General features: G+C 45.8%; 14 protein-coding genes across 14 annotated transcripts; 6 read left to right on the forward strand and 8 right to left on the reverse strand.

Annotated features, from left to right (window-relative positions):
* Nucleotides 1-147: 147 nt before the first annotated feature.
* On the reverse strand, nucleotides 148-2,870 carry BRETT_003482 (uncharacterized protein; the record flags this gene model as incomplete). Its single annotated transcript, XM_041281989.1, has 2 exons — nucleotides 148-438; nucleotides 510-2,870. 2 exons carry the CDS (start codon nucleotides 2,868-2,870, stop codon nucleotides 148-150), a joined length of 2,652 nt encoding a protein of 883 aa, XP_041135828.1.
* A 1,590-nt stretch (nucleotides 2,871-4,460) lies between these two features.
* BRETT_003483 (uncharacterized protein) lies at nucleotides 4,461-6,020 on the forward strand (the record flags this gene model as incomplete). The annotated part of the gene is made up of 1 exon (XM_041281990.1): nucleotides 4,461-6,020. The coding sequence occupies one exon, from the start codon at nucleotides 4,461-4,463 to the stop codon at nucleotides 6,018-6,020; it is 1,560 nt and encodes a 519-aa protein (XP_041135829.1).
* A 942-nt stretch (nucleotides 6,021-6,962) lies between these two features.
* BRETT_003484 (uncharacterized protein) lies at nucleotides 6,963-9,146 on the forward strand (the record flags this gene model as incomplete). Its single annotated transcript, XM_041281991.1, has 1 exon — nucleotides 6,963-9,146. The coding sequence occupies one exon, from the start codon at nucleotides 6,963-6,965 to the stop codon at nucleotides 9,144-9,146; it is 2,184 nt and encodes a 727-aa protein (XP_041135830.1).
* Nucleotides 9,147-10,600: 1,454 nt separating this feature from the next.
* Nucleotides 10,601-11,572, forward strand: BRETT_003485 (uncharacterized protein; the record flags this gene model as incomplete). The annotated part of the gene is made up of 1 exon (XM_041281992.1): nucleotides 10,601-11,572. The coding sequence occupies one exon, from the start codon at nucleotides 10,601-10,603 to the stop codon at nucleotides 11,570-11,572; it is 972 nt and encodes a 323-aa protein (XP_041135831.1).
* Nucleotides 11,573-11,834: 262 nt separating this feature from the next.
* BRETT_003486 (uncharacterized protein) lies at nucleotides 11,835-12,527 on the reverse strand (the record flags this gene model as incomplete). Its single annotated transcript, XM_041281993.1, has 1 exon — nucleotides 11,835-12,527. The coding sequence occupies one exon, from the start codon at nucleotides 12,525-12,527 to the stop codon at nucleotides 11,835-11,837; it is 693 nt and encodes a 230-aa protein (XP_041135832.1).
* A 275-nt stretch (nucleotides 12,528-12,802) lies between these two features.
* Nucleotides 12,803-14,020, forward strand: BRETT_003487 (uncharacterized protein; the record flags this gene model as incomplete). The annotated part of the gene is made up of 1 exon (XM_041281994.1): nucleotides 12,803-14,020. The coding sequence occupies one exon, from the start codon at nucleotides 12,803-12,805 to the stop codon at nucleotides 14,018-14,020; it is 1,218 nt and encodes a 405-aa protein (XP_041135833.1).
* An 86-nt stretch (nucleotides 14,021-14,106) lies between these two features.
* On the reverse strand, nucleotides 14,107-16,092 carry BRETT_003488 (uncharacterized protein; the record flags this gene model as incomplete). Its single annotated transcript, XM_041281995.1, has 1 exon — nucleotides 14,107-16,092. One exon carries the CDS (start codon nucleotides 16,090-16,092, stop codon nucleotides 14,107-14,109), a length of 1,986 nt encoding a protein of 661 aa, XP_041135834.1.
* Nucleotides 16,093-16,470: 378 nt separating this feature from the next.
* BRETT_003489 (uncharacterized protein) lies at nucleotides 16,471-17,823 on the forward strand (the record flags this gene model as incomplete). The annotated part of the gene is made up of 1 exon (XM_041281996.1): nucleotides 16,471-17,823. The coding sequence occupies one exon, from the start codon at nucleotides 16,471-16,473 to the stop codon at nucleotides 17,821-17,823; it is 1,353 nt and encodes a 450-aa protein (XP_041135835.1).
* Nucleotides 17,824-17,924: 101 nt separating this feature from the next.
* BRETT_003490 (uncharacterized protein) lies at nucleotides 17,925-18,596 on the reverse strand (the record flags this gene model as incomplete). The annotated part of the gene is made up of 1 exon (XM_041281997.1): nucleotides 17,925-18,596. The coding sequence occupies one exon, from the start codon at nucleotides 18,594-18,596 to the stop codon at nucleotides 17,925-17,927; it is 672 nt and encodes a 223-aa protein (XP_041135836.1).
* An 822-nt stretch (nucleotides 18,597-19,418) lies between these two features.
* On the reverse strand, nucleotides 19,419-20,281 carry RPL28 (60S ribosomal protein L28; the record flags this gene model as incomplete). Its single annotated transcript, XM_041281998.1, has 2 exons — nucleotides 19,419-19,813; nucleotides 20,233-20,281. The coding sequence occupies 2 exons, from the start codon at nucleotides 20,279-20,281 to the stop codon at nucleotides 19,419-19,421; spliced, it is 444 nt and encodes a 147-aa protein (XP_041135837.1).
* A 564-nt stretch (nucleotides 20,282-20,845) lies between these two features.
* Nucleotides 20,846-22,282, reverse strand: BRETT_003492 (uncharacterized protein; the record flags this gene model as incomplete). Its single annotated transcript, XM_041281999.1, has 1 exon — nucleotides 20,846-22,282. The coding sequence occupies one exon, from the start codon at nucleotides 22,280-22,282 to the stop codon at nucleotides 20,846-20,848; it is 1,437 nt and encodes a 478-aa protein (XP_041135838.1).
* Nucleotides 22,283-22,624: 342 nt separating this feature from the next.
* On the forward strand, nucleotides 22,625-23,302 carry BRETT_003493 (uncharacterized protein; the record flags this gene model as incomplete). Its single annotated transcript, XM_041282000.1, has 1 exon — nucleotides 22,625-23,302. The coding sequence occupies one exon, from the start codon at nucleotides 22,625-22,627 to the stop codon at nucleotides 23,300-23,302; it is 678 nt and encodes a 225-aa protein (XP_041135839.1).
* Nucleotides 23,303-23,467: 165 nt separating this feature from the next.
* Nucleotides 23,468-24,625, reverse strand: BRETT_003494 (uncharacterized protein; the record flags this gene model as incomplete). Its single annotated transcript, XM_041282001.1, has 1 exon — nucleotides 23,468-24,625. One exon carries the CDS (start codon nucleotides 24,623-24,625, stop codon nucleotides 23,468-23,470), a length of 1,158 nt encoding a protein of 385 aa, XP_041135840.1.
* A 576-nt stretch (nucleotides 24,626-25,201) lies between these two features.
* BRETT_003495 (uncharacterized protein) lies at nucleotides 25,202-26,317 on the reverse strand (the record flags this gene model as incomplete). The annotated part of the gene is made up of 1 exon (XM_041282002.1): nucleotides 25,202-26,317. The coding sequence occupies one exon, from the start codon at nucleotides 26,315-26,317 to the stop codon at nucleotides 25,202-25,204; it is 1,116 nt and encodes a 371-aa protein (XP_041135841.1).
* Between the last annotated feature and the right edge of the window lie 1,113 nt (nucleotides 26,318-27,430).

Here is a 27,430-nt window from a genome sequence, read left to right on the forward strand (position 1 = left end):
AGAGGTCTATAGATGGTGATAAAGAAGAGAAATGGCAAGTAGAACTTGCAAGTGGAAATTGCAGATAGAAATGACAAGTACAAGTTGCTAGTACAAATGGCAAGTACAAATTACAAGTAGAAATGACAAGAAATGCATGACTGCCACCTAATACTTAGCAAATATGTAACTTAATAAAGGTTTCTTAGGGTCCTGGTCGACGACTAGAGTATTGATAACAGCATCATCAGTTGGAGTCTCACTTTTTGCTGCTACCGGATCAATGTGCCTAAACCCCCGAAGGCATCGCTGTATCTGCTTTTTGGCTCTATTCTTGGTCTCGTTCTCATCATTCACGCAGTTTTGGCTGAACTTTAATGCTGTGACAAACGATTCAGGTTCATCGTCCTCTGCTTCATCATTTGCTGCAACTAAATCGTCGTCCTGTGTGCAATCAAGCTCCTTATACCCAAACCATCGCAGCCACAAAGCATAAGATCATGCGTGCCACATTGGCAATCTTCCGACACCGTAAAAATATCACGGAGATCGGAATAGCTGAAGAAATCGGCATCGGACGATGCTGAGTCATCCACAAAACGATCGCTCAAGTTACGTTTGATCAACTGTCTCTGGAATATCTTCTCGTCAATACATCCGCTTGTCAGTAGTCTGTATACCCTAACATGCCTCTTTTGGCCTTCCCTGTGAATCCTGGCCATGGCCTGTAGGTCAACAGACGGATTCCAGTCGTTGTCAAAAAGAATTAAGCGTGATGCACCCACTAGATTCAACCCCATACCTCCAGCCTTCGAACTGAGTAGAAAAACAAAGCACGCTTCTTTGGTGGACTTGTTGAAGCTGTCCACAAGCTTTGAGCGGTCTTTTGAAGGTGTAGAGCCGTCTAGTCGTGAATAGGAAAGCCGAAGACTCTGAATTGTCTTCTCGATTACATCGAGAACCTGCGTAAAGTTGGAGACCACGATTACCTTCTCGTCCTGAGTGTTCCTATAGATCAGAGTCAACAGCTTCATCAACAAGTTGATCTTCCCACTCTTCACCTTCTTCCCCAACTGCTCTGCAAACGCACTTCCAGGGCCAGAACCACTGGCATCATCACATATTTCCCTGAAAAGTGAATCCTCTTCAAGCAAAGACGGCGAGTTGCATATCTTTCTGAAGGTGGTCATAAGACTGAGAGAGTCCTTTGTGACCGAAGGCTTTGCACGTGATCCGGCCGGTTGTAGTTCCTCCTCTTCCTCCATGATTTTTGTGTATTTCTTCGTCTTGGCCAGCAAACGGAAAAGCTCAAGTTGGAGCCGGGAAGGCGGAACAAACAAAACATAGTCTGATCTCTTGGGTAGATATTTCACAAGCTCTGTATTTGTTCTGCGAAGGATGAATTTCTTCGTCTCTTGCACGAGACTCTCTGTTCTCTGCTTTCCGAGACTAATCACGGCCTTACTTCTGCATCCAGTCTCCCGGGACCGAAGAATAGGCTTGATGAACTTCTTCTGAAACTCCTTGAAGCTTCCCAGAACCCCGGGATTGACAAAACTGATGAGGTTGTAGAACTCGGTCAGGTCATTTTGAATTGGTGTGCCTGTAAGAATGATTCTACGCCGGATATCCAGCCTTTGCAATGCCTTGAACGACTTGCTGAGAGAGTTCTTAAGCCTGTGACCCTCATCGCAGACCAAGAGATCGAACTTCGCCTCGGAAAGTTCCTTTTCAAGCGATTGCATCTTCTCGTAGCCAACTATAAGCACTTTGTACACTTTGGTATTCGAAAAGCCATGGACTATTTGCCTGTCTTTCTGCCTGAAACTTTGCTGTGCACCATCCAGGGCCAAAACACTCGGGGAGTTTGGTTTCCTGCCTAGCCACTTGTGAAATTCCTTCTTCCAGTTTGCTACTAGTGTCACCGGACAACATATGAGCACCTTATTGGAGATAATTGGCTTCTGGCCAACATACGGCGTCTGCTTCAAAAGAGTCCAAATTAGAGAAATGGTCTGCAACGTTTTGCCAAGACCCATCTCATCGGCTAAAATAGCACCATTGCCCACAAAGCTGTTGAATCCCATAACGCAGTTGTACAGAAACTTGATGCCCTCTCTTTGGTGCGGCCTCAACTTGCACGATAATGCAGGATCCACCACAACATCCTTTACCAAAGTACCCGGAGGGCCGAACTGCCCCGGTCTGTCCATTATAAGTGGGTTATTGATCTCTGCTATGTTGTATAACGGCATGGATGAGTGGCTGCTGCCATCAGAGAGAAAGTTCTGCTTCCTGGAGTTTTTTTTGTCAAGCACCGACTTTGCAGGATAAAGCGAGCCACTTTTCACGCTGCTGTGCCCGGAAATAGTGGAAATACGCTTCGCACGTTTCGAACTGGGGATTGAATCTATTTTGTGACGCTTTAACCCAGATGACATCTTCATAGTAAGACCACTTGAAAGATCGGCTGATGATTGCGACTGCGAATCAGCACTCGATTCAAGTTCACCGTTTAATTGGCACTCGATTGCGGAGCCACACTTAAATGCATCTTCCCCAAAGATCCTCTCCGATGCCTTAAACACCTTTCCAAGAAAATTGCCATCCTCATCTTTGACTATTGCCGAATCGGTGTTTTTGTTAAGCCGGAGAACTCCGTCCCCATCCCAAGGTTTATTTTTGCGATGCGAGACTTTTCTCCATAAAATGGCATACTTAATATGACTGTTGGCAGCAGGGGTCCTTTTTCGGCCACTTGTTAGTGATCTTGAAGCCGCATGATCCTTCTTTCCAACCTGTAACGAAGTCTTGTGAGTTAAAGAGCGATTGTTCTTGACACCCGGTGATCTTCTCCTTACAGGCCTAAATGGGGTATTAAGGTTGAGCATTAAAAAGGCCTGATAAGTGCACTTGGCCAGGTATCATATAGCTTACGAAAGATCAGCAGAAATAAGTATTCAGGGTCCCTAAACCATGAGAAGTCAATATGCAAAATAAAGTACGTGAAAGCAACAATAGGAAAAGTGTACGGGTGCGCGAAGGGCCCTGGATTATTTTTCAGTGTCGACGCGTTTTTCCTAAATCGCGAAGCGTGAAATGAAGAAAAAACACTGCTATCAAAAAGGTGCGATCAAAAATCTGGATGTCGAAAATCTGCTGCTGCTGCAGGTGCTGCATAATATTTCCGACTGAAAAGGGGTGTCGATCGGCGGAAAATGAGCAATACAGGGTATCGAAGTTTTGTTTATACTATTGTGCTGTACGCGGCCAACAGCAGGGAACAGAATGTGAGGTATGCAATTGCAAAATGTGAACAGTAAAATGGCGTATATTTAAATATACGCAAGTTGATTATCACGTGAGACTTACGTTGACGGTTTGAGATTCCTGAATTTCTACCAGTACTGAAAGCAGTCAGATGCAGTTTTTAAGATTTCGCATTGATGCACAGGTCTTTTTATTTAATTTTAATTTTATTCATTTTTTTGCGGGTCGGAAGGGTCATAATAATGTCCACCCCATTATTCTGGGCCAGCATTTTTCCCCCCTCCTTGTTGGATAGAAAATCTCGATATTTAGGTCAACCGGCAGCCTCTTTTTGTGTATTGCATGCATTAATGCGTTCTGACGTAAGCCTGTGAACGCAGCATCCTTTTTGCATACGTTGCCTATTCTTGCCGGAACTTATTACACAGCTTGCATTATTCATTTTCTCCAGGTACTCACGACCAAGGGTCCCTTACAGCCTATTTTTGATAAGATACGATTTTTGATAAGATTAGGCGGTCGAAATAAATCGTGAGCCGTTGCGCACTATTGAATTGAATGAATGGGCCAAAAAATTACTAGTGCACGATTAATGCATCTCATCTGTGAGGGCAGTAAGTGGTAGTGACTGGGTTTCTGTGCCTTAAATATTCCCTGCTGAAATATTTCCAGCCTCTTCTCCGTACTAATTATTTTTCTCTCTCTGTTTTTTTTTTTTTCGCTCTGGCTCCTTCCTGCTTTTCCCGTTTGCACAAAATACTTTTTATTTTTCCCTCACGCAGTATTTATTTATATTTGTTTACTCGCTCGCCTAAAAGCGTGCTGGTGGTGCTTTCCCTGTTTCTGCGAATTTATTCTGCACTTGTGAGTACATTTTTTTTCCAACAGCAACATTTATTGCACTGAGAGACCAGAACATCACGCTGATAATTTTTCACAGCTAGATAGTGACAGTTGCACATCAGTGTTGGACTTTTGCGGTGGATTCAAACAGAGAATAGGAACCGTGACTGTTTTGGTTTTGGCATTCTTTTTTCAGGACTACGGGCAAAAGCAGGGCACGAAAGCAGCAAAAAGCAAAGAGTTGGCAGGTCACAAAAGCAACAGAGAACAAGCATTCCAAGCAGTTGGCAGGCAATTTAAGCATACTACCAGAGTAAGTCCCCCCAGACTTAGAGATAACAGAGTCAATACCACAGACAAGATTCGAAATGATTTCATCAGCCTCTCAGGGACACTCGTCGAGTCGGGAGTCACTCCCGTTGAAGAATGCACGTCCGGTACAGGCAGTGGAAAGTAGGGGTGGCCCCGTTTCGCCCGAGAAGAAGAATGGGTCGGATACTTCGCTTCCGTTGCCAAAGACGCCGTCGATGAACAGAAATGCGACTTTTGAGAATGCTGGCTTCCCGATGTTTCAGACACCCGAGAAAACTCCGATACGCCAGATCAGCAGAGACGATCAGTCGCGGGGAGGCGATGCGGACTCCGCGATGCTCCTATCGCCACCAGGAGTGGCGTCTCCGGGGTCGAGAAAACGCAGAAGTAACGATTTTTACACTTTACTCAAAAGTCCGAGGACGCCTCAGCACTCGCGGCCCATGTCGATCGAGGAGGGCGAAATTAGGCGTTTGGAGGAATGCTCGTGGCCGTCTCCGGAAAAAGAGTACAGTGTTTCTCCCCGGGTGGAAAGAGGCACGGATGTAAAACGCATCTCTGAGAACTTGAAGACGCAGCTCAACTACGCCAAGGCGAAGATCCAGCACGGGTGGTCGGACAAGTCGCTAGCAGAGGTTCGCAAGCAGCTTGAGACACAGAAAGAAGGCAACAAAAAAGGCAACAAAAAGGACAGGCAAAAAAGCGACAAAACCTCGTACGACGAGTTCTGGAAAACCCCTGGTGAGGCTTTGCCGCGGTATGAGAGGCAGGAAGCTCGGAGGAGGCCGAAAACGCCACAAAAATCGAACATTTTGCCAAAAAGCCACGGCATCCAGCATTCCATCACCCTAGACGAGGTGGCAAGCCACCACAGAAAGCTCAAGCAGTACGGGGCTTCCGGGTCGGCCGAGCGGGCACTATTGGAGGCCCTCAGCCCGCGTACGCCGCGGCATGCACCGCCAAATGGGCCGCCTCCGTCCGTTTCCCGCTCGCCAATACCGGAAACACGCCTAGAGCACGATGCAATCGTGTCGTTGATGACTCTGGCGACGCCCAAGGACAAGCTGAGTGCGTCATCTTCGCCCAAAAAGGGGCAGAAGGGCCATCTTTCTGCTTTTTTGCCGGGGCTTTTGCACAGACGCAGCCCGAACAGAGACGCAAATGCACGTCATCAGTTGGGTGGCCCGCTTCTCCCACCCCCCAGCCCAAGCAAGACCCACACCTTTGCACGCAGCCCTACGTATGATGATGATGATATCACCGAGGTGGAGACCTCAGACGAGGACGAGTCACGTGTAAGGCTTCCCGCTCTCGATTCCCGTCTTTCCTCCTCGCCCATATCTCGGACTCTTCCGCCATTGCAGGTCTCACCCAGATTTGCCGGAACTGGCCAGCTTGTAGGGCTTGGATTGAGCAAGAACCCGGCCACTTTCGCTTCTCTTCGCACCCGGCCATCTGTTGGCAGATTTGGGGAGGAGGGGGAGAAAGTGGGAGGGAGTGAAAAAATGGGAGAGGGTGAGAAATTTGGTAAAAGAGGTAACGTTGGGAAAAAGAGAGAAAGGAGGGAAAAAGAAAATGATGACGATGATGACGATGATCGAACGCTGAGCGAATAAGGAGGAAATATAAAGGATGACAAATATATGCGGTGAATTTAAGAGTAATGCGGAGGATGTAAAGATGCATATGCCGCTCGAGATTGTGAAGGCCTTTAAGAGCGCATTGTACATTATTGGACAGGATTAATGGTGCTTTTTGTATATTACGCTGTTCGAAATACTAATATTATCTGATTAATAAGGACCAAGTATTTAAAATTTGGAAGAGTAACACAGCATAAACGAGTAGCAAAATAAATGTATTGTGTGAGAATGAAAATACTTCAGACTGGCTAGTACTCGTTAATTATAGTGTACAAAGTTTCTATTTACTTTCCTAATAAGCAACCTCGACACTAAATTTATATGTACTATTTTATTTATTTACATTTATCTTAACATTTACTTTATTTCATTTACCTCATCACGTCTACCTACTCGCTTTATTACATCTACCTTATCTACTCAACTTTTCTTTAACAGTCTTGTCAAAACCTTAGCTTGCAGATATCCGCATACAAATCACTTGTAGGTATTCCCAGACTAGGACTTATCACACGAAATTCTGTCGGTAGCCCGGCAGTTTCCGTGGACAAATCCGGAAGAACGTAAACAACAACAGACTCCTCAACACCCTCTTGTTAAGAACAGAACTGACTTGGCTAATCTGCACTAAACAGCTACACTTCTTGTACGTTTAGCGCTGGCAAAGCATGTATAGAGAAAAAAAGTGAGATGGGGGGGGGGGGGGGGGGGAAAAAAAAAAAAAAAAAAAACATTTCTCAAAGCGGCAAAAACAAGGAGAAGCATCTCCCCAAAAATTAAGGGATTTTAAAAAAAAGAAGGACCCAAAATCTGTTCATTCTAGTTTTAATCCACTATACACATTCTTGAAATCTCCTCCTTCTTCAGGTAACGACCCACAAATTTCAAAGTTTAAAAGCGCAGAAGAACTTAAGCATGAGTCCAAAATTCGAAGCATTGTTGAACTACTTCAACTCCCTGTCGGTTGCCGAAAGCTCGGCACCAGAGACAGATAAGCCACTGCAAACCACCAATTTGATGAAGCAGGTTTTCAATTGGACGATTTTCTCCAATCCATGCGGAAAAACCGGTGCATCCAGTACCGGCAACGCTCCACCAATCGAAGACCTGGCAGAAGAGCTGTCTGATATTGAAAGCATCAAGTCCAACAAAGCCATTCTGAGATTTAATCCAAAGAGATTCCACGACCATGAATTCAAGCCATACATATTCCACCAATTCACCGTGGCAAAACCAAAATCTGTGGGAAGCGAAGGCCCGGTCCCGTTATCGCCAAAGGACCTTCGTGACAATTCAAGCGTCACAATTGTGACCCCTGCCATTATTTATGCTGTGAAGGTGATGGTTGGTATCAAAGTTCGCACTGATGAAAGCAGAGCCAGCATCAATTGGAAGAAAGAGATGTTGCAGGTTTTCTCAGTTTGCTCGAGCAAGCAGTTCGCACGTGAGTTCTTGGAGTCCTTGAACGAAGAGCCAGATGTATTGGATAAGTTCGAGAGGGTTCTTCCAGAGCCGCAACAAAAGTTGACCGACCAACCAGCCGACCAGCAGCAAGAGGATGCCAATACTGAACAACTGTATGACAATTTCCTTTATTCACCAAACATGAACGCGGACATTGACACCGCAAGTGAGATGGAATGCCACTACTACAACTACGAGGTCCCGTTAGAGCCAGAATCCAAGATTGAGGAGCTCGCATTGACCAATTCGGAGCCCGAGATGGAGCCCAAGCCAGAAACAGAGACAGAAGTGGAGGCTGAGGTTGAACAAGGGCTAGCGCCAGAACAGGAGTTGGAACAAAAGGAACAAAAAGAACAAGAGGAACAAGAGGAACAACAACAACAAGAAGAACAACAACAACTCCAAATAGATCCAGCACCAGCACTAGACCCAGAGCAGGAACAAAGAGACTCTTTGCTGGATGAGAATACCCCAATCCAGTCAATGTTGACCTACGAGGACGAATACGGCATTCCAGAAAAAACAAGTCCAGTAAACAACAAGAGCGAATCGGAGACCTTAGTTTCGCAAGTGCCAGCACCAGCACCAGAACATGTACCAGAACCAGTTCCATCTCCAGATGCATTACCAGATTCAGATCCTGCTCCAGTACCACCACCATTTCCAAGCACGGACAAACCATGGTATCCGCAACCAAATGAGGACATCTACACAGAGATGTTCGGTGCAAACGAGTCAGAAGCAATCAAAAAAGAAAGAGGAAGAAGACTCGGAATTCACTTGGAGTACGTTCTCGAGATGAAGTACAGAATTGCGGACAGCATCAACTACACCGGCGACATTGATGAGATGGATCCAACACCATTTCCAGCTTTGAGACATGCCATCACTTCACTTACCATCGATACCTTGAAGCAAATATCGCCTCCGCCAAACTACATTGTGCCATATCTACGCCGCCCAGTCCGGGAAATCGGCCCTGAGGATTTCAACGAGTTGTTCTACAGCTTTGAGCCACCAGCAACTGAGGTAGTTTGCCAGAAACCAGAAGTTCTCCAGGAAACAGAAGCTTACCAGCAATCAGAAGCTTGCCAGCAACCAGAACAACAGCCACGGATCGACATCGACGAAAGAGAGGAAATAATCCAAGCACAGCAACGGGAAATTTTCCAGAAAGGGGTGCAGAAAGGTAGATTCATCCGTGCACTGTTCAAGGAGCACACCTCGAGTAAAAACCCATTCCGGAGGCTCAAAGCCAAATACAAGAAGTTGATCGAAGATTTTAAAGGGCTTTCCCTCGAAGAGGATAGGAGCGACGACTACAGGGCCTACTCAAGCGAGATGCAAGAGCTATTTGACCAAACTGGCATCAACATGTTTATCGATGAAAGTCTTATTGACGCCGAGGTGGAGAAAAGATGGAACGCCAAGCACAAGCACTGGTACGAAAAGAAGGCCTCACACTTGAAGGAAAAGGCCATAAGAAAGCACAAGGAAAGAAAACTAGCCAAGGAGAAACGTCAGCAAGATAAGAAGTGGAAGAAGCTGATGGAGAAGGTGAACAAGCACAATATCGAGATGAGAAAGCGCAGAGAGAGAGAGGACGCGCTTGAAGGACCTCCTAGGGTGTGGTAAAAACAGTAAACAAATTGGCAGACTGCCGGATGTTGGGAGAGCAAACAGTTTCCATGATCTAGACAACTTGGAGCTGAATAGGAGAGTGAGAGAGTATTACTGAGAGCAAGGGGACATTTTGAATGGGAAGGGGGGAACCGGTCCATAAAGGGAAGAAAGACAATGGTCATATCAACAAAATGGAAGCGATACTGGACTAGACTGAAGAATGCGTAAGTAAACAAAGAGGATAAACTTTACTAACTTGAATTCGATCTTTGATCTGAGCACGGCAAGCGACGGCGCTAGAATCATGGTTGCAGGTTTAAAAAAAAAAAAAAAAAAAAAAAAAAATGTTTACAGTTTACACTTTACAATTTTGAAACCTGCCCTGAGTTTAGCGTTCTGATGTCTACAGGACAACGGGCTCCAGTAATGAGATAGATATCCCAGCTGGGCCTTTGCTACTGTTCCTGTAAGATCAGTAGAGCTTAAGAGTGACACCGTCTCCAGAAAGATGTCTTAGTGGCTACAGGGTAGTTATACTATTACGGGCAGCTGGAGGCAAATTAGAGTTGCAGCACTGAGTTCTATTGTAATATGCAAGGAGTAAAGATTGATGAAGAGGGCGTGAGTGGAAACTTGAGAACGCAGAGATGTATGAATTTTCCCGACCCACAATGAATCCGAACAATTGGCAAAACTTAACCTTAAAATTCTCACTAATAGCTTTTCTGCAAGGAATGCTTGATAAGCATCTCAGCATCTGGGCTTATAGCCAGCTTTCTACTTGCCGACTTTCCAGAACAAGGCCATACATGAACGAAATATAACTGGTGCGAATATTATTAAGACTAACTGGACACATTGCTAATATAAAACTTGCTATTATATAATGAATAATCAAACACAACGATTTTCATAAGATTTAAGTGTAGTTAGGATGGTAGATATAATAAAATAGAAGGTATTACGAAGTGTGAAAGAAAGTGTTACCAAGGTATTATGAAAGATATTATGAAAGGTGCTACGAGAGATATTATAAAAGAATTTATGAAAGAACGTCTTATGGAAGATATTATCAAAGGTGTTGTGAAGGATTATGAAACATGTACAATTGCAATATACATCCTCACAAACTCATATTGAAATCCCCTAAAGTATTATAAGGGCACCTTAACAAGTGCTCTCTCTTTCTAATACTTTTACCGTAACTTCCGAAAACTCAGACTTTCACATTCATGGCAATCCCTTAACCGCGAAACACATTTTCTAGAAACGGCAAGTGGTGGAAAAAAAAAAATCACCAGCACAGGCAGAAAAATGTGCGAAAATAAGAACACACAGCTGCAAGACTGTGTACACATCTGGAAAATTTGCCCTCGCAACAAAGCAAGCACGGCAAGAAACAGGCTGAGGGCACACTAGCCACACGAAGAAACAAGCAGGACAAGCATAAGATACAAAACAACACCATGAAGCAGCCACTAAGACCTTTCGCCACAAATCACGAAGATATAGTGTTGGATGTAGAGTATGACTTTTACGGACGGCAGTTGGCGACATGTTCGGCGGACCAGCACATCAAGGTGTTCGACCTGGATCCGGAGACCATGCAGTGGGTGTTGAACGACTCGTGGAAGGCACATGACTCGGCTGTGGTGCGGGTTCGGTTCGCCGATCCCCAATTTGGCCATCTGCTACTTTCTGCGTCGTACGACCGGACGCTCAAGATATGGCAGGAGGACTTTGAGGAGCCCGTCGGAACGAGCAGGCGGTGGCGGAAGCTGGCCACGATAGCAGACTCGCACGGCCCACTATACGACGCGTGCTTTTTGCCGGCATTTTTGGGGCTCAAGGCCGGGACCATTGGGTCAGACGGTAAATTGCGGATTTACGAGAACATCAACCCCTCGAATCTCCGCGACTGGGGGCTCGTGGACGAAATCGACGTGCTCAAGGCCCCCGTCGCGTCGCACTTGCAGAGTGACTTCAACTTGAGCTGGTGCCCGTCGCGATTTTCCACCGAGATGGTCTGTGTGAGTGCATTGGATCAGGCCTATATATACTACAAGAACGACACTTCCAACAAGTACTGCCTGGGGAAGCTTCTGCCGGAGCACAACGGGCTTATCCGGTCGGTGGCCTGGGCCCCGCTGATGGGCAGGTCGTACCACTTGATTGCCACCGCGTGCAAAGACGGGTTTGTGCGGATTTTCCGGCTGGTCGAGAGACCCCGGCCGTCACCTGGTGCAGAAATCGGCATCGACGTCGTGCTCATTTCCTCCTTTAACGAGCATGCCGGCGAGATCTGGCGGGTGTGCTGGAACGAGACCGGAACAATCCTCAGCAGCTGCGGGGATGACGGTTACGTCCGGCTCTACAAGGCAAGCTATGCCGACAACTTCCAGTGCATGAGCGTGATAAGTGCCAAGTCTGCGCAGTAGAGCCACTAGTTAGCTACCTGAAGAGTTTCTTTTCTATATATACAAATACACAATCTACCTACATTCTACCTACATTCTGCTTTTAGAATTTTGCTTCTTAGCACAGTAGAGCAACTAGGTAGCTATCTGAAGGATCTCTATCCTATATTACAAATACACAATCCACTCTTACAGCAGACCAACTAGTTAGCTACCTGAAGAATTTATTTCCTATATTACAAATACACAATCTACCTACACCTACTCTTAGCATTCTGCTTTTTTATCTCCCAGCCCTGCCACCATCCACCGCGTACTCGATCAACTTCTCGAATTGGCCGTCATCCGGCTCCTGCTGGCTGCTGTTCAAGTCACCAAGCTCGCCAATCACCCCATCAAGCTCCTCACAGCCAGCCTCAACGCCCCGGCTCACCCGCTCGAGCTCCCTCAGCAGTATTTTCTTGTGGTATCGCAAGGAATTCAGGCTCTTGGTGCTTTTCCTGATCGCCTGCTCCTTTAATGCAATCAGCTGGCTCTGCACCACCTCCTCCGGCTTTACCCGGTCCATATGAAGCACATCCGGGTCCCTCCTGCTCTGCCGGTCCCGTGCATCACTCACGATCTCATCCAGTGCATCCAGCTTACTCTTGAGATCCCGCTCCGTGTATATCTGGCCACATTCCGCCTCTGCTTTTTTTCTCCACACTTCTATCGTCTGCTTCCTAATGTACTCGAGAACCTCCGGCTCGATGTCCGGGTAGCACTCCTCCATTCTCTGTAGCGTGAGCTTCCGTAGTGTCTCGCTCAACGCGAACTCTGCTGCCTTTTCGAGCCCGCTGAATCGAACATACTCCACACCACCTTTCTCCCGCCTGCTTTTAGGATGTACGCTTTTTGCCACTTTTTTGCCTCGCCGCCTCAACTCCGGTCGCCTGGGCTGCCCCTTTGATCCCGCTTTGCCTTTTCCTGATGCCATGCTTGCTCTCTGCCTGAAATTTCACGCTTTTATCGTATTCTTAGGCTTGTTCCATGAACATACATGCTCCCAGGTTTATTTACGCGAGGCACAGCCTTGGGCTGGTGATTCGCGAAGGGAGGTGAAAAAGATAAAAAAAAATATTTAAAAAATTTAAAAAAGATTTAAAAACCATGCATAAAAAATTTCAGCTCACATCGCACCCAGTTCCAACATCACAGGTATCCCCTATAACAACCAGCCACACACAGACACGCCACCATCACACATACATCATGAAGATCCTACTTGCAGCATCGGACATCGGCGGTTTGAAGGAGATCGTGTGTACGCGGGGCACAGATACATCCTTACAAAGTGCCCCCCAGCCAGAAGCACTGGAGACGTTTTGCGTGGAAAAGAGAGACACACACATTTTACACATAAGGATATACCAAGATCGATATGTTGTTACCACGAGGCTTGGTGGCGTGGTTGATATTTACGATTTGCAGAATGCGTACGAGCTTGTGCGCAAATATGACAATCTTGGGCTGGTGTCTGGGGAGCGATTTATCTCATTGCTTGTTCCAAAGACTGGCGATGCATATTGCTACGCATGCACGGATCGGGGCCAGGTTTTTGCGATAAATTTGGAGGATCTAGACACGCAGCCGGATGCACTACAGCTTCCAATCAAGTACGTGGAAGGTAAGAAGGAAATATCGTGCTTTGCTCAGCATCCTACGGAGAAAGATGTATTTTTGTTCGGCGGCAAGGAGATCGACTTGCATGTGACAAAGATGGACCGCAAGGCCAAGAAATTCAGCATTGTGTTCAAGGCGAAGAACGTGTCCACAAACAGAATCCAGCTCCGGGAGCCGATATGGATAAGCAAGGCGGAATTTGTCAGTGACAGCACAGATTCGTTCGAAATGTTAACAGTTACACGTCAGGGGCAGATGAGGTACTACGACACCTCAAAGGGCAAGAAGCCACGTGCCAGCTACAAGATATCGGCGGATGCGATTGTGGCGATGTCGCTTTTGGACACGGAGAAGAAGCAGGTGATATGCTCGGATACTCATCGGACTACTGCGAGGTTTGACTATTCCCGTGGGCTCATGGAGGGCAAATACACCGGTTCTGTGGGCTCAACGGGTGCCATTAGCGTGTTTAGGAAGTCTAACTTGTTGGTGGCAGGAGGCTTGGACAGATACATACGGTGTTACGATATTGGGAGCCGTGAATGCCTGGTGAAGGTGTACGTTGGGACAGAAATTGCGGATGTGGTGATTCTCAGCGATGAGAGGGGAAAGAAGAGGGGTGAGAGGGAGCAGTCCAGCGGGCAGAAGGAGAAGGAGGAAAGTAAAGATAATAAAGGTGATGAAAGCAATGCTGATGAAAACAATGCTGATGAGAGCGATATCGATAGTGATGACGATGCCATCTGGCACAGATTGGAGAGCAACCTCGTTAGTGCCAGGAAGAAGCGGCGGTTGGAGCTAAGCTGACTGGGATGACACATTTTGTGTGCTGTACAATTTAATAGACTATTCGTATTACGACGTAAACACTGTATATACCGTTTAAAGGGCATCTACGACAAACCCAACTTTCCCATCTTCTTGTCGTGGCCACTCTTCCTGTCGTGGTTTCCTCTTTTGGCCTTGTTCTTAGCCTTGTCGCGTTGTTTTTTCCGCAAGCTTGGACCGTTGGTGTTTCCGGTTTGGGAAGTCTTGTGGGGGTTGGCCTTAGTGTTATCTTCATTCTTCCCATTTCTTCTTTTATCATTTCTCCTTCCTCCATCGTTCCTTCCATTCTCTCCACCATCATTCCTTCCACTTCTTCTTTTATCATCCCTTTCATTCCTTCTGTTATCATCTCCCTCCTCCTCATTAGGCCTCCGGTATCGGGTCTTCTTCCTTCCACCCGAGTTCAACGACCCCCCAGCCTCAATCTGCCGCTGCTCAAGCATCCGGTACCTGTGTGGATTCCGCTCCAACATCCTTGCCCAGCCCTCAAGCTGCTCATCCACCCACCCAAGCTCCTTCTTCAACTCTCTCCGGTAGTTGGTGTGCCTCGAATGTGTGCTGAAAAGCTCCGGATCCTGCCTGTACACCTTGAACAACTTCATATCCAACGCCTGCTGCCTCTCTCTCTGCTCCTTACTCTTCGCATTCTTCCCACTGCCCCCCTCAGTCAGCTCCTGGCCAACATACGTATCATCCGGCTCGTCCTCGTCCGACTCATACATCATCCTCAACACCTGCTGCAAGGACTTCTTCTTGATCTCCTCCCGGGTTTCCCTATCGGGCGAAAGTGCGTCCTCCAGCTTCTCCTTCTTGCCGAACCGGAACTGCGACGGAGCCGAGTCCCGGCTTGCCCGGAATGCCACCTCGTTCTTCGGCACAGCCTTGTACTCTTTAATGCCCTCAACTTGATCTGGCCTCTCCAACAACATGCCCACCGCCTTGCTTACGTCACCCCGGTTGTCCACGAGAACCGTCTTGATCTGCGCACTACTGAGCTGCGGAAACACCTCGGCAACCTCGTCTATCCGGTCCTTCGGGAAGTACCTTTCCTCATCTGGCCGTGTGATGATGTTCTTTGCATCTTTCAGCTTTCTCTGCTTCAAATGCTCGAGCTCCCGCTCAAATCCCGGCTTCAAGTCCGCGAATTTCTTCGAGAGAACAACCTTCGAAAGGAGCGGATATCTGTCCACCATGTCCTTCACCCTGTGCACGTGCAAACCCTTGCTGATCAAAGCCGTGATGGACTCCGGCGACAATCCGGCAAGTGAGAGAACCATCAGCTGGCAGCACTGCTTGCTGTGGATGGAATTCCCGCCGTTGTATAGTTTCTCGACCAACTTGATCCACCGCTGGTCCACAAACTGCTCCGGGAACCCGTCCGCTACCTTTTGCTGCCTGTTATCCCTCCTCTGGTTGCCTCTGTGTGACCTGTTGCTGCTGCTTTTACCATTAGTGCTCATCTTATCGCCAAGAAGCAGGTACAAGATCTCAAGGTCGTGCGTGCCAAATTTCTTCTCGGCCACCTTGTTCACGAGGTGGTCCTGAATCCCACTTATGGGGGCCTGGCTGCCCGGTTTGCCCTCTCCACTTATCATCTTTCGAACTATCGCCATACTGATAAAACTCTGGTTAGTCGAGATGTTTTCCGCTGCAAGCTTCACATACACGCTGCAGAAATCCCACACAGAGGCGCCAGACAGCCCGAGTTCCGGCAATCCGAATCCCTTGATAAACGAGAAGATGGTGAACTTGAGGATGCTCTGGTTTCGGACGATATCGGGGTTGATTGCACCAAGTGAAAAAATCTTGGATGATTCATCGCTGACCTCCGAAAGGTAGATCTTCATGAAGGATTCCAGCTGCTGCCTCGTCTTCAATGACAGTTCTAGCTTCTTGTTCTCCTGTAGTGAGCCCACAAAACTCTGGAAAAGGGCAATGTACACTTCGAGCATGTGGTTCCAAATAAGCGGATCCTTGTCGATCATGCTGGATCTGAGCTTAAACGGGGGAAATGCCACTATGGGCACCGATATTTCCGTGCTGGCACTCATTGGTTGGGAACGAGTATCTGTCTGAAGCGTAAATATGCCGGTTGTGCAACTTTTAGTAGGCTATTTGCACTTCTTGCTCCTTATCGCAGTATACTATCCTCTTGAAGTGAAGCCGGAGAATGCCTGAGTGCGGAAATTATCGCGAACTGAAGTGAGAAAGAAAGAAAAAAAAAAGAGTTGAAATATTAAATAAATCCAAAAATAATGTCTTGAAAAACTAATATGATGCGTAACACAAGAATTGGAAACGCGCATCGCTGTCTCCAAGGCGTATAAGGAAATAAATACACATCCAGTTTTCACCCAGTTTTCACTCACCACACCCTCAAATTGCCCAGAAATTTCGTCTTCCGAAATATCGTGAAGTACATATTTGCAATGGCACTTTCTACTGTATCGGCGCTCGCGTTCTCGGTGTTCTTGGTTGTCCACAATGACCGATTCCAGCCGTTTGAGGCAGCTGTCGGCTTTGCAGTTTTTGGATACTTCTTCACGTGTATGTTGATCCCACGACTGGTCCCCATGTTTGTCAAAAGAGGCCTTTTTGGGAAGGACATGTCGAAAGTGGGGAAGCCGGTGACTCCGGAGACAATTGGCGTGATTCCAGCAGTGTGTTATCTGTTTCTCATGATTCTCTTCATACCGTTCATGTACGTCCGCTACTACTACAACCAATCAGACAACTCGGTGGCCCTTTCGGAACCGGCAAGCCTCTTCCCGAATGGGAAGCTTTCGTCGTTCCTAAGCGGGATGCTCTGCCTTGAATCGATGATTCTTTTGGGCATGATGGATGATCTTTTCGACATTCGCTGGAGACACAAGTTCTTCCTCCCGGCAATTGCTGCAATCCCTCTTCTTGTGATCTACTATGTTGATTTTGGCGTCACGTCCGTCCTCATCCCAAACTTCATCCGCAATTCGTTCCACATTGCTGGCACAGCCGTCGATCTCGGCATTTTTTACTACCTGTACATGGGTGCAGTTGCCATATTCTGCCCGAACTCCGTCAACATTCTCGCCGGAATTAACGGCCTAGAGGTCGGCCAGACCGTTGTTATTGCCGCTCTCCTCATCCTCAACGACCTGACTTACCTATTTATGGGAGATATCGCCTCTGCTGCCTACTCCGTGCATCTTTACTCCTGCTCAATGCTCATTCCTTTCATGGGAGTCGCACTGGCACTCCTCCGGTTCAACTGGTACCCGGCCCGGGTCTTTGTGGGTGACACCTGGTGCTACTTCTCGGGCATGGTGTTTGCCGTGGTTGGAATCTCGGGCCACTTTGCAAAGACCTTGATGCTTTTCTTCGTTCCTCAAATTTTCAACTTTATCTACTCGGCCCCGCAGCTTTTTGGCCTTGTGCCGTGTCCCAGGCACAGACTCCCGCACTTCAATGCCAAGGACGGTCTCATGTACAACTCGTGGACCGAGTACACAGTGGAAACCCCTGTGAAGCCCGTTATGGCTGCAGTTTTCCCCATTCTGGAGAGATTGAAGCTCATCCGGCTTGTCCGCAACCCGCAGGGCCGGATTGCCAAGTCTTCTAACATGACTCTCATCAATCTAGTGATCATTTGGTTCGGACCAAAGCGTGAAGATGTGCTCTGCGAGATTATCCTACTTCTGCAGTTTCTGGTCGGCTTCGTGATGCTCGCACTGCGCCACACCGTCATCCCGATCCTATTCGGCTTCGACAACTCCTGGAACATGCTACAGAGGTTCTACATGTGAACGGATGTGCTGCTTCGAGGGGGTATTATTTGGCACTCTATAGACTAATGAGACACGATATTAAAGTACAATGTTACAATATCTTACAACGCGCACCCGGCTCAGTTCTGCAAGGCCCAGAATGCCGCCCGCTCCTGCATGAGTCTTTCAGCCAACCTCTTCATCTCCGGGTTCTTGATCACAGCCTGGCACGAGTAGAATTCGTCCAAATGGATGTTGTGGAGTCGCTCATACTCAAACGTCTGGAGCAGAAGCTCGTACTTGTCGATGTCCTTGACGATAGTGCCCTCGAAAGTTCTCTGGTACTCGTAGTCAAGCCACAAGTCGACAAGTTCTTTGGAAAAAGCGGGATTATAGGGCTCGATAACACCGGCCAGGTACTTCACAGTGCTGTATTCCCTCTCGTGCTTCTCTGGCTTGCCAACCTGTGGATCGTTTGGCACAATATCGCCGACCAAGCTTTCCGCAATGTCGTGAACCAATGCGATTTTCGTGCATTGGGCCAAATCCGGGTACTTTCCATCTTTCTGGAACCGGTCCTTGTTCAACGACATCGCAATTAGCGACATCCTGTACATATGATCGCCAATAGACTCTGGATCGGGCACTTTCATGTCTAGCCATCCCGTTCTCTTCTGCTCTTTGAGAAGAGAGACCATATGGTAGAATGCAGTGATGCAGTTATAGTTTTGGGGATCGCTATTTTCCTTTTTGAGGAGATCCGTGATCTTCTTCGGAACGTGATCCTCTGGCTTCCACTGTGATGATGTCATTTTTCTAGCGTGCTTGTTTATTCTAATGAATGCTTCCTGTACTTTTGCCTTACCGCTTGGTATGATTTGTTCTCAATGAAGTGGGAGTTATGCAAGTGAAAGTGTATGAACGTAAAACTTATGGTATGACTAATGTTCACTGGATGGGGTTTGAAGTCGGCTTGTGTCCCAGACTATATACAAAAAAAAATAGAATACTCAAGTCTTATTTATATCCCGAAGTCAGACCAGACACGATAATTGTAAACAGTAAACAAGCGAGGACAATAGCCTGAAAATCTTTTCTCCTTTTTATTTTTTTGTTAGATCCGTCAAAATAATGAGAATATGAAATAATGAAATGATGAAATAATCGAATAATCGAATGAAATAAATTCAAATAATCATATCATCAAATGAAAGGAGGAGTAAAATAGACCGGTCGTCCGGTCGCAATTATTCCTTTCCAATATTCCTCTTCTGACTTATTTCCTTCCAATGTTGTCTCTGACTTATTTCTTTTCAATGTTCCTTCTGACTTATTTCTTTCCAATGTTCATCTTCTCACATTCCCTTCAGTATAACTTCTTCCCATTTTCATCCCCATTATTCCCATATCAATGATAAGAGATTTAGTCCACCCCAAATTTACTCGGCACCCTCCGTACACCCACCCGGTATTTCAAACCCCGAAGCATCACCCAATAAAACGAGTTGTACATTCAATCATTCCTATCCACAACTACAATCCATGCTACGCCTGTAAACAGTTTCTTTAGACTAATATCAATTAAGTGGTTGAAGACCATATAGTAAAAACACATCATCAAACTTTATATGAATTTAAGCAACAAGCTCAACAACACCGCCGACAGCTCTGATCTTCTCCTCAGCCAACTTTGAGACAAATCTGGCCTTAACGATAACTGGAACATTAGGAAGTCTTCCCTTACCCAAGACCTTACCGTAACCGTGAGCCAAAGTGTCAATAACGACAGCAGAGTCCTTAGTGGACTGAGCCAACTTCTCGTCCTTGTTGTCAACCAAAGACCATAGCTTTTCTAAATTGATAACTGGCTTCCAGAATGGGTTCTTTTGCTTGTGGAAGAATCTCATACCAACTTTACCGAAGTAACCTGGATGGTACTTATCCATGGCAATTCTGTGGTGATGCTGACCACCGGCCATACCACGTCCACCTGGGTGCTTTCTGTGCTTTCCGATACGACCGTAACCGGCTATAATAAATAATGAATGCTGTTAGTAACTGTGCTTCCTCAATATCTTATATTACCAATCTGTGTATTGAAACTCGCTGAACCACAATCTCTGTAATCAAGGCAATGCTAAAGCCACTCTCTCCAAATATACATGCTCCCATGGCCTTTTGTTGTTGCCTTTTCTCTCCCTGAAACTTTTTCGCTATACTGATCCTACTCTTCATAATACGAGAATACTCTTCCCTCAAACTCCAAATCACAAGTAAACAATCCACCACTAGTGACTCACAACCCTCTGTCTGTAAGCATTGTAAAAAAAAAACTCCTTCAAACCTGTTTCTCCATTTCATTAATATCATCTTATTGCCCTAATGCCATCCGCAATACAACAAATTGTCAAAGTTCAAGCTCATCAAGTACTACCAATTCCTACTTACCTGTAACGTTTCCCCTGTGCTTTCTAGTTTGACGTAATCTGGTAGGCATTGTTATGTGAAAACCTGGTTGTCCAACGTATATAAATCAAAGATACACACGTATGTAAATGTGAAGGTTGTTCTTGAGCTAGCTTAAATCTTTTTGCTCGCTATTCTTTTAGGTCTACAAAAAAAAATTTAGATACTTTTTTTTTCACCTGGGGTTTGTAAAATTTTCGGCCCTCAAAAAAGTCAGCCACATAGTAGGACACGTCTTACCGCGGACAGCATGGATCTTTTTTATTAAGCAAAGCACACCTCACACCACTATCTTAATGCACAAAGTATTTTTTTTGCCAAATCCAGGGAGGCCAGCTTTTTGAAAAGCCCTCTATTTAGTCACGTGATTTGATGCTATCTCTTGAGAGCTCATATTAATTAAGAAGTAGGTATGTAGATGATTACATTACTTATAGAGTTCTCAATACTGTGAATACAGCATATATTTCAGCGTAGCATATATTCCTAGTGAGCATATATTCTTGGTTGGCATATTAGTGAACCTATTTCTTAAATAAAGTCATGGTTTCCGTCGTAATCAAAATAGCAAAGGGTCAGAAGCAATTGTAAATGCCTAATCCGCTCTCTGAGCTCCAGACCAAACTTCATAGTAATTGTCCTTTCCCTTGGTTTCAGGAATAAAGTTCAATGTGAAGCCGCCAAATAAAATGCACACAACGGCAAAAATAAGATAAGTATAACCGCCTATCCACCGATTAAGCACAGGAAATAGTGATCCAATGATAAAGACACTAACCCAATTGCAGTCAGTGGCCCAGCTTTGAGCAATATCCTTGACTTCTGGCTGTGAAACCTCGCTCACTATAAGAAATGGTATCGGGCCGCAACCAATGGCAAACGAGCCCACATATGTGAAAATACTCAAAAGAGTGGCAGTGGAATCTCCATGCAAGATTCCAAAGCTTAGTCCTAATAGTGAAAAGGTCATGAGCGACAATGATAAAAGTAGCATTGGCTTCCGTCCGGCCTTATCTATAAATGTGGATGCCACGGAAGTTATCACGACGTTCAAAACACTAATGAGGCAGTTGAGAGTTACACTCCACTCGGGAAAGGAATCCTTTAAAATCCTCACCCCGTAGAAAATCACACTGTTAATACCCGCAAACTGCTGCCCAATCATGGTGAGCGTGGCAATAAGGCGTGAGTTTCTGTATGAGGATTGTGTGAGGTACGTGGCCAAACTTATCCTTTGCTTACTGCCAGTTTCAGAAGTCCGATCCTCTGAATGAACACGTTCTTTCTCCCAGGACTCAATTTCACGCTCACAGGTCCTTGTATCGCAGTCCCGCAAACGGCACAACCCGGCAAGGGCCGCCACTTTGTCGTGGGCAGTCATTGAGAGCCATTTTGGTGATTCTTCAAGCATAAATGCAGAGAGTACTAGTGCAAGGAGTCCGTTTAAAACACCAACCCACAAAAGTAACCTCCAATTCTGCTCGTCCGACCAGCGGAGAGCAAGAAGCTGTGTTGCTAGAATTCCGATGTTGACGCTGACCTGTGTCATGCTGCCTAAAAGTCCCCTTATAGCCACTGGAGAGACCTCATTTGCATATAGTGGGACGAAAACTATTGCAAATCCGCCACCAACGCCCGAGAAAAAACGCCCTGCAAGCATTGTCGTGTAGCTGTAAGCGGCTGCCTCAATAAAGGACCCCAAAATGTAGAATATCGAGGTGGTTATGAAGCCAACTCTGAGACCATACGAGACACTAATCTCGCTTGCAAAAGAGGATGAAATTAGACCCCCAATCGAGAAGATCGACGTGATCAGACCAATCTGCGAGTCACTTAGCAGCAAATCCTGCTTGATGAGATGCTCTGGTGCGTTCAATTCGGACATGTGGTAACCATATTGGATGGAACTGAGACATGCAATGAAAACAGACGTTATTAGAGCAGTTGACCAATAGGAGGGGTATTCCTGCAACTCCGGGATTGTAGGCATAAGCGGAGATCTTGAGTGTGTTGATTCTGTCTCTATAGTCATTTTCTATGCCTGCCAGAATGTAAATTTGTGCAGGAATTAGCTGTAAATGTTGGAATACTGGGTAGTGAGAGACGTGGCTGAAAATAATGTGGGGAAATGGAGACGCGATAAAATAGAATAAAAAGAGGGAAATTGGAATTAAATTTAATAGATTGTGTTTGAAGCGAGTAAAAAAAAAAGTGAGAAAAAAAAAGTAGAAAGCTCGAGTGTTGTTGAATTTATCAGCAGTCCGAATGCCCCTTCACATACTAAATAAACCGCAATTGAGCTCCGAATTGTTTGCATTTCTTATCTGCGTTCGTCTGCGGGCAAGTCTAGACCTGCAATCGAGTTCTTTTAGCGATGGTGAGCAGTTTGGACCCGAGAAATTTAAATAACAGTCGCATTAATGAAGAATCACGGCAAGATCAGCTGGAAGAGCTGAAAGATGACGTGGAATCGCTGAAAATGGAAAGTTTGAACGAGCGGCTAGGCCTCCCGCCGGCTTTCCGAGTGTTCTCATTGGCCTTTACGGCAGCCATAGTTGGTTCCTTGGGAGGAATGATGCATGGATGGAAAACTTCATCTTTGCGGTATCTAGCATCAAACTCACACAGGCTGCCCACAACTTACAATGGGTGGTTCTTTTACCACAAGCGGAAGATGTACTACTGCCTAAAGCAGGGAATGATAGTGGGATTCAAGACTGGGGCGAAACTGGGTGGATTTGTTGGCTGTATCTTTGCTGTAGAGGCAGGCTTTGACAAGCTTCGCGGAGTTAAGGACTTTTGCAACACAATGATGGCTGTTTGCATACCTGGGGTTGCCTACTCTTGGTGGCACAGGATGCCCCGTGTCCAGGCAAACGACTTTATACGGAAAGGGGGCCGGATTGGGATTGGCTTTGGGCTACTTGAGGACCTTTTTCAGTATATTAGAGGTGCCGATGTGTGGTACTTGCGTCGGCTTTTCGGCATTCAGCCCAGAAGTTTGACCGAGAGAATAAGAGACCGCATTCGCTCCGATAAGAACAAGCTGTGACCCCTTTCTTTTTCGCCTGGATTATCTTTGCTTAGCGTTACATCCGTACACACTGTATATAGCCACTCTATTTATTCTTCGTTTATTGTTCGTACATCTATCTCGTGTAGTCCATTATCCCACAGAAGCACTGCCTCGCCTCCTCTCTTTTGCTTTGTGCCCTTTTTACTCGTCGTCCTCGTCCAAATCCGGCATCGGATAATTAAGAATAACCGCAATTCCAGTCAACTGGTTTAACTGCTCCCCGGTATCGTGCAAGCTCGAAAACTGCGCCACCTCTGCACCACTTTCCTTCACCTTATCCACAAGCTCTATGTAGTGTTTTCTTCTGCTCACATCGTCATTTTTGAACAAGCTATCGGTGATCATCAACACTTTGATGGCTCCCGGAACTGCAGCCGCTTTCTCCACCTCCTCTTCACCGTACCATGCCTTGCCCTGGTCCTCATTTAAAAGCTTGCTAAACTCATCGAAAAGAATGATGTTCCTCTGGAATTTCGTATCTGAGAGCTTTTTCTGCAACTCCGGGGTCTTCAATGCCTCTTCTAGCCCCTGGAGATACCCTGTGGATGAATGCGCCACGATGAACTTGCCCCTGCTGTGTAAAAGCTGCTTGTTGTGGCTTTTCGTGGCTATTTCGATGATTTTCTCGTACAACAACTTGGCTGTCGTACCTGGAGACACTAGTATCACGGCCTTCAACCTGTCGGTGTCAAGATTACGCAATGTTGACTCTGCTGTCGTCTCTATGAACTTTCTGAGGGCATTATCGTGTTGTGATGAGTCACCCCTTCTTTTTTTAGGGATGCTTTTTTGCACCTTATTGCGTAAAACCGTCATGTTCTCCGTCAACAAGCAAACATGCGCCACACCTTCTTCCAGGACAACCGCTCCTACTTCAGCCTTTGCCTCTATAGAGCATGCATTTCGAATAGTGTCTAGTGCTATTTCGTCCCACTCATCTTTTTCAAGTCTCACTTTTTGCCCAAGACCCAATTCGGCCGTGTGGTACGAACCCTGCGGCACATCCTCGTTCTGCTCTGTTGTCCTACCTTTAATCCGCATCACTTCATCGCTTGGTGTGTACTCTATGCTTTCAACTCTGAGAGTTAGCAATAGCAACTTTCGCACGTTAACTCCTCCAGATCCGGACCCGGTACTCTCTTTACCTTTGCCCTTTTTGATATTTCTGAAAGTCTTGATTTTCACCAAATCGCCCTTGGTGATCAAATTGTAAATTGCCCATAGGTCGTCCTTATCTTCTGGAAGCAATGCCAATTCTCCACTTTTATCTTTTTCTATAGTTTCTGAAAGGAGCTTCATCTGTGGGTAATATTCTCTTTCCAGGCACAGCTGAAGGTACTTTGATGTGGGCGGAAAATATCTAAGTATGAAGAGAAAAGTGACCAACGCTTTAAGATTATTGTAATATAGTCAATGGTTATTCGGGATGATTATCTTGGATGGTCGGGGATGCCGGTACAATCGAGCAAGGTGAAAAAATAAAAAGTGAGAGATAAAATTTGCGGAATAATGGAGTCGAGACGAGTGAGTAATAATTAGGTAAGTGGTAAGCGGTAAGTGGTAAGTAATAAGTAGTAACTAGTAAGTAGTAATTAAATAGTAAGTAAGTAGTAAGTAGTAATTAAATAGTAAGTAAGTAGCAAGTAGTAAGTATGTAGAGTGTAGTATGTAATTAAGTAATAGTAAGCAAGTATCCTAGATACTACTAAGTACAATAAAAATAGTATTAAGTCTATTGATTTACAGAAGTAATACTAACAATCGCGGATCTACCTTAAACTCAGCCGCACAACTACACATAGGCCAAAGCATGCATTTCTATTACTTTGAAGAAGAAAAAGCAGGCTGCAGATTAAACAAAAATCCTGGATGCACCTAACGAACAACAGCACTGGCAATAGTAGTGCACTTGCAGAGCTCACCCTTCTCATTAACTAGGCGGGCATCGGGCTTACCCTCCTCCTTGTAGATAACACTGAAGTCAGGAGTGGTGGTAAACTTAGGCTGGCAGGTTTCCCATATGTTCTTCTTCGGCGTGATGACATGCACGGGTGTTCCGTTGTATCCCTCAAAGAAGATCTTATCACCAGGCTTGGAACCGGCTGGAGGGTTGATGAATTCAACTTTGCTGTCTGCAGGATCGGAAGCACACAAAACCATGGCTGAGGACTTGATGCCACGCATTTTCACTGGTTTCAAGTTGGCAACAACAACAACAAGTCTCTGCTGCAGCTCCTCCAGGGGAATGAACTTCACCAAACCGGAGCAGACTGTCCTTGGGCCCTCTTTATCACCCATGTCGATAGTTGACACGTACAACGAGTCTGCATTAGGGTGCTTTATGGCCTTCTGGATGAAGCCGACACGGAAATCGATCATCGAAGGAACAGCTGGCTCTTTCTGCTGCTGTTGTTGCTGCTGCTGCTTCTTTGCCTTTGCTTTTTTAGCCTTCTTTGCCTGTTTTGCGGCTCTCTGCTTGGCGATGGTGGCTTCATCCGGCTTGAAGTTCTTCTTTTCGCCCTGGCTCTCCTTCTTGCCCTTTCCAGTTTCCTTTTCTGCGCCCTTCTTGCCCTTCTTCTTCTTCTCCTTCACCTCTCTTGGCAATTCAACATCGAACTTGACGGCCAGTCTAGAAGATTCTGGCACTGCCTCTTTTAGAAGCGTGTTCTGCAACAAGTCGATCCACCGCACTATGTGTCTGTGCTGGGCCAGTGTATCCACCTTGCCGGACTCGACGCACTTTGATGCCTCGATGAAAATAGACTTGAAAGCTTCAACATCTGCACTGGTTGGCTTGTTTCCAACGGCATATGTGGTGCTTCTTAAGGAATCGTTGAGGCTTTTCGCAAAATCTGCCTTGTCATCCGACTGGGCAAGTGTCTCCCACTGAGATTTGAGTGCAAGTTCCTCATTGCTGAGGTCTTTGTCTGTAACAAGACCTTTCACAGAAGATGGCTCGATCTTCTTTAATATATCTGCTATACTTGACATTGTAGATTAATTTGGTAGTTGTGGTGTTGTGCAATACAACGGTTTATGGACCAAAACGTGTGGAACGCAAAAAAGCTGTGCAGTTGGCGGATGTATTTGCGATTATACACTATTTGAAACGATTATGTATGGGTTTGCACACTCAGGTTTTACACAACCCTTGACGTACTGAAAAAAAAAGGTGAAATTTCGATTTCTAAAATTTTTTTGTGTAGCCCAAGAAATTAGCCGCTAGTAGCGCAAAGAGGAAAAAGAGGAAGTTTACGTAAGTACGCAGTCGTACTTAGATAATACTTGGATAACGTATATAAGTTTCAAGTCGTACTAAATTTAGTATATGTAAGTTTCAAATACTTAATTAATGTATTGCATTTGGTGTATTAATAAAAGATGGGAATCAATGGGCATGCATGCTACTGCTTACATATCATCGCCAATTTCCTTCGGAGAAAACGATCTTCGTTTCTGCCGGCTCTTTTTCCGGTATTTATTATTATACTTACAGTCGGTTTTCAGTCACTATACACTCTTTCCATACAAATAGACCCGAACACAATCATACTTCCCATAGTTGGATATTCCACATCATATACTTCTCCAATGTCTTCACCGGATTGAATTTGCTTCTTACAAAGCTTTTTGAGGAGTGGTTACTGCATTTCTAGGATGTCATAGTCCCGGTTTGAATTTATTCTAGTCTCATTTTTTTTTTTTTTGCTCGGGTTCCCAGCCTTTTTCCGGGCTTCTCCAGCATGAATATGTCATCTTTGGCAAGTGAACAATCAAGTAACCCCAACTGAATTATACTTTGATCAGCCATTTGATGTATATGCCTGAGTGCAGAAAAACAGTAAGCATTGCTCTCACTGAAGTACAGCGACAGAATAGAGGGAATTTGCCAGCAGGTTGTTTTCCCCACAAAAAAGGCTATTTTTGGCTGAATCATCTCGTATTACCAAGAGATCCCGGAGTCATAGTGGTGCCGGACGCTTTTGTTACTAAGCAGGCGGGCATACAGACTTGTGTGGGCTGAGTTTACCCTGTACATATTGTTTGTCGAAAAATCAGGCGGTGGCAGGTTGCAAGAGGCACATAGTGTGTTTGTGTGACAGT

The sequence above is a fragment of the Brettanomyces bruxellensis genome, chromosome 6 (assembly GCF_011074885.1).
Source record: "Brettanomyces bruxellensis chromosome 6, complete sequence".
NCBI classification, from domain to species: domain Eukaryota; kingdom Fungi; phylum Ascomycota; class Pichiomycetes; order Pichiales; family Pichiaceae; genus Brettanomyces; species Brettanomyces bruxellensis.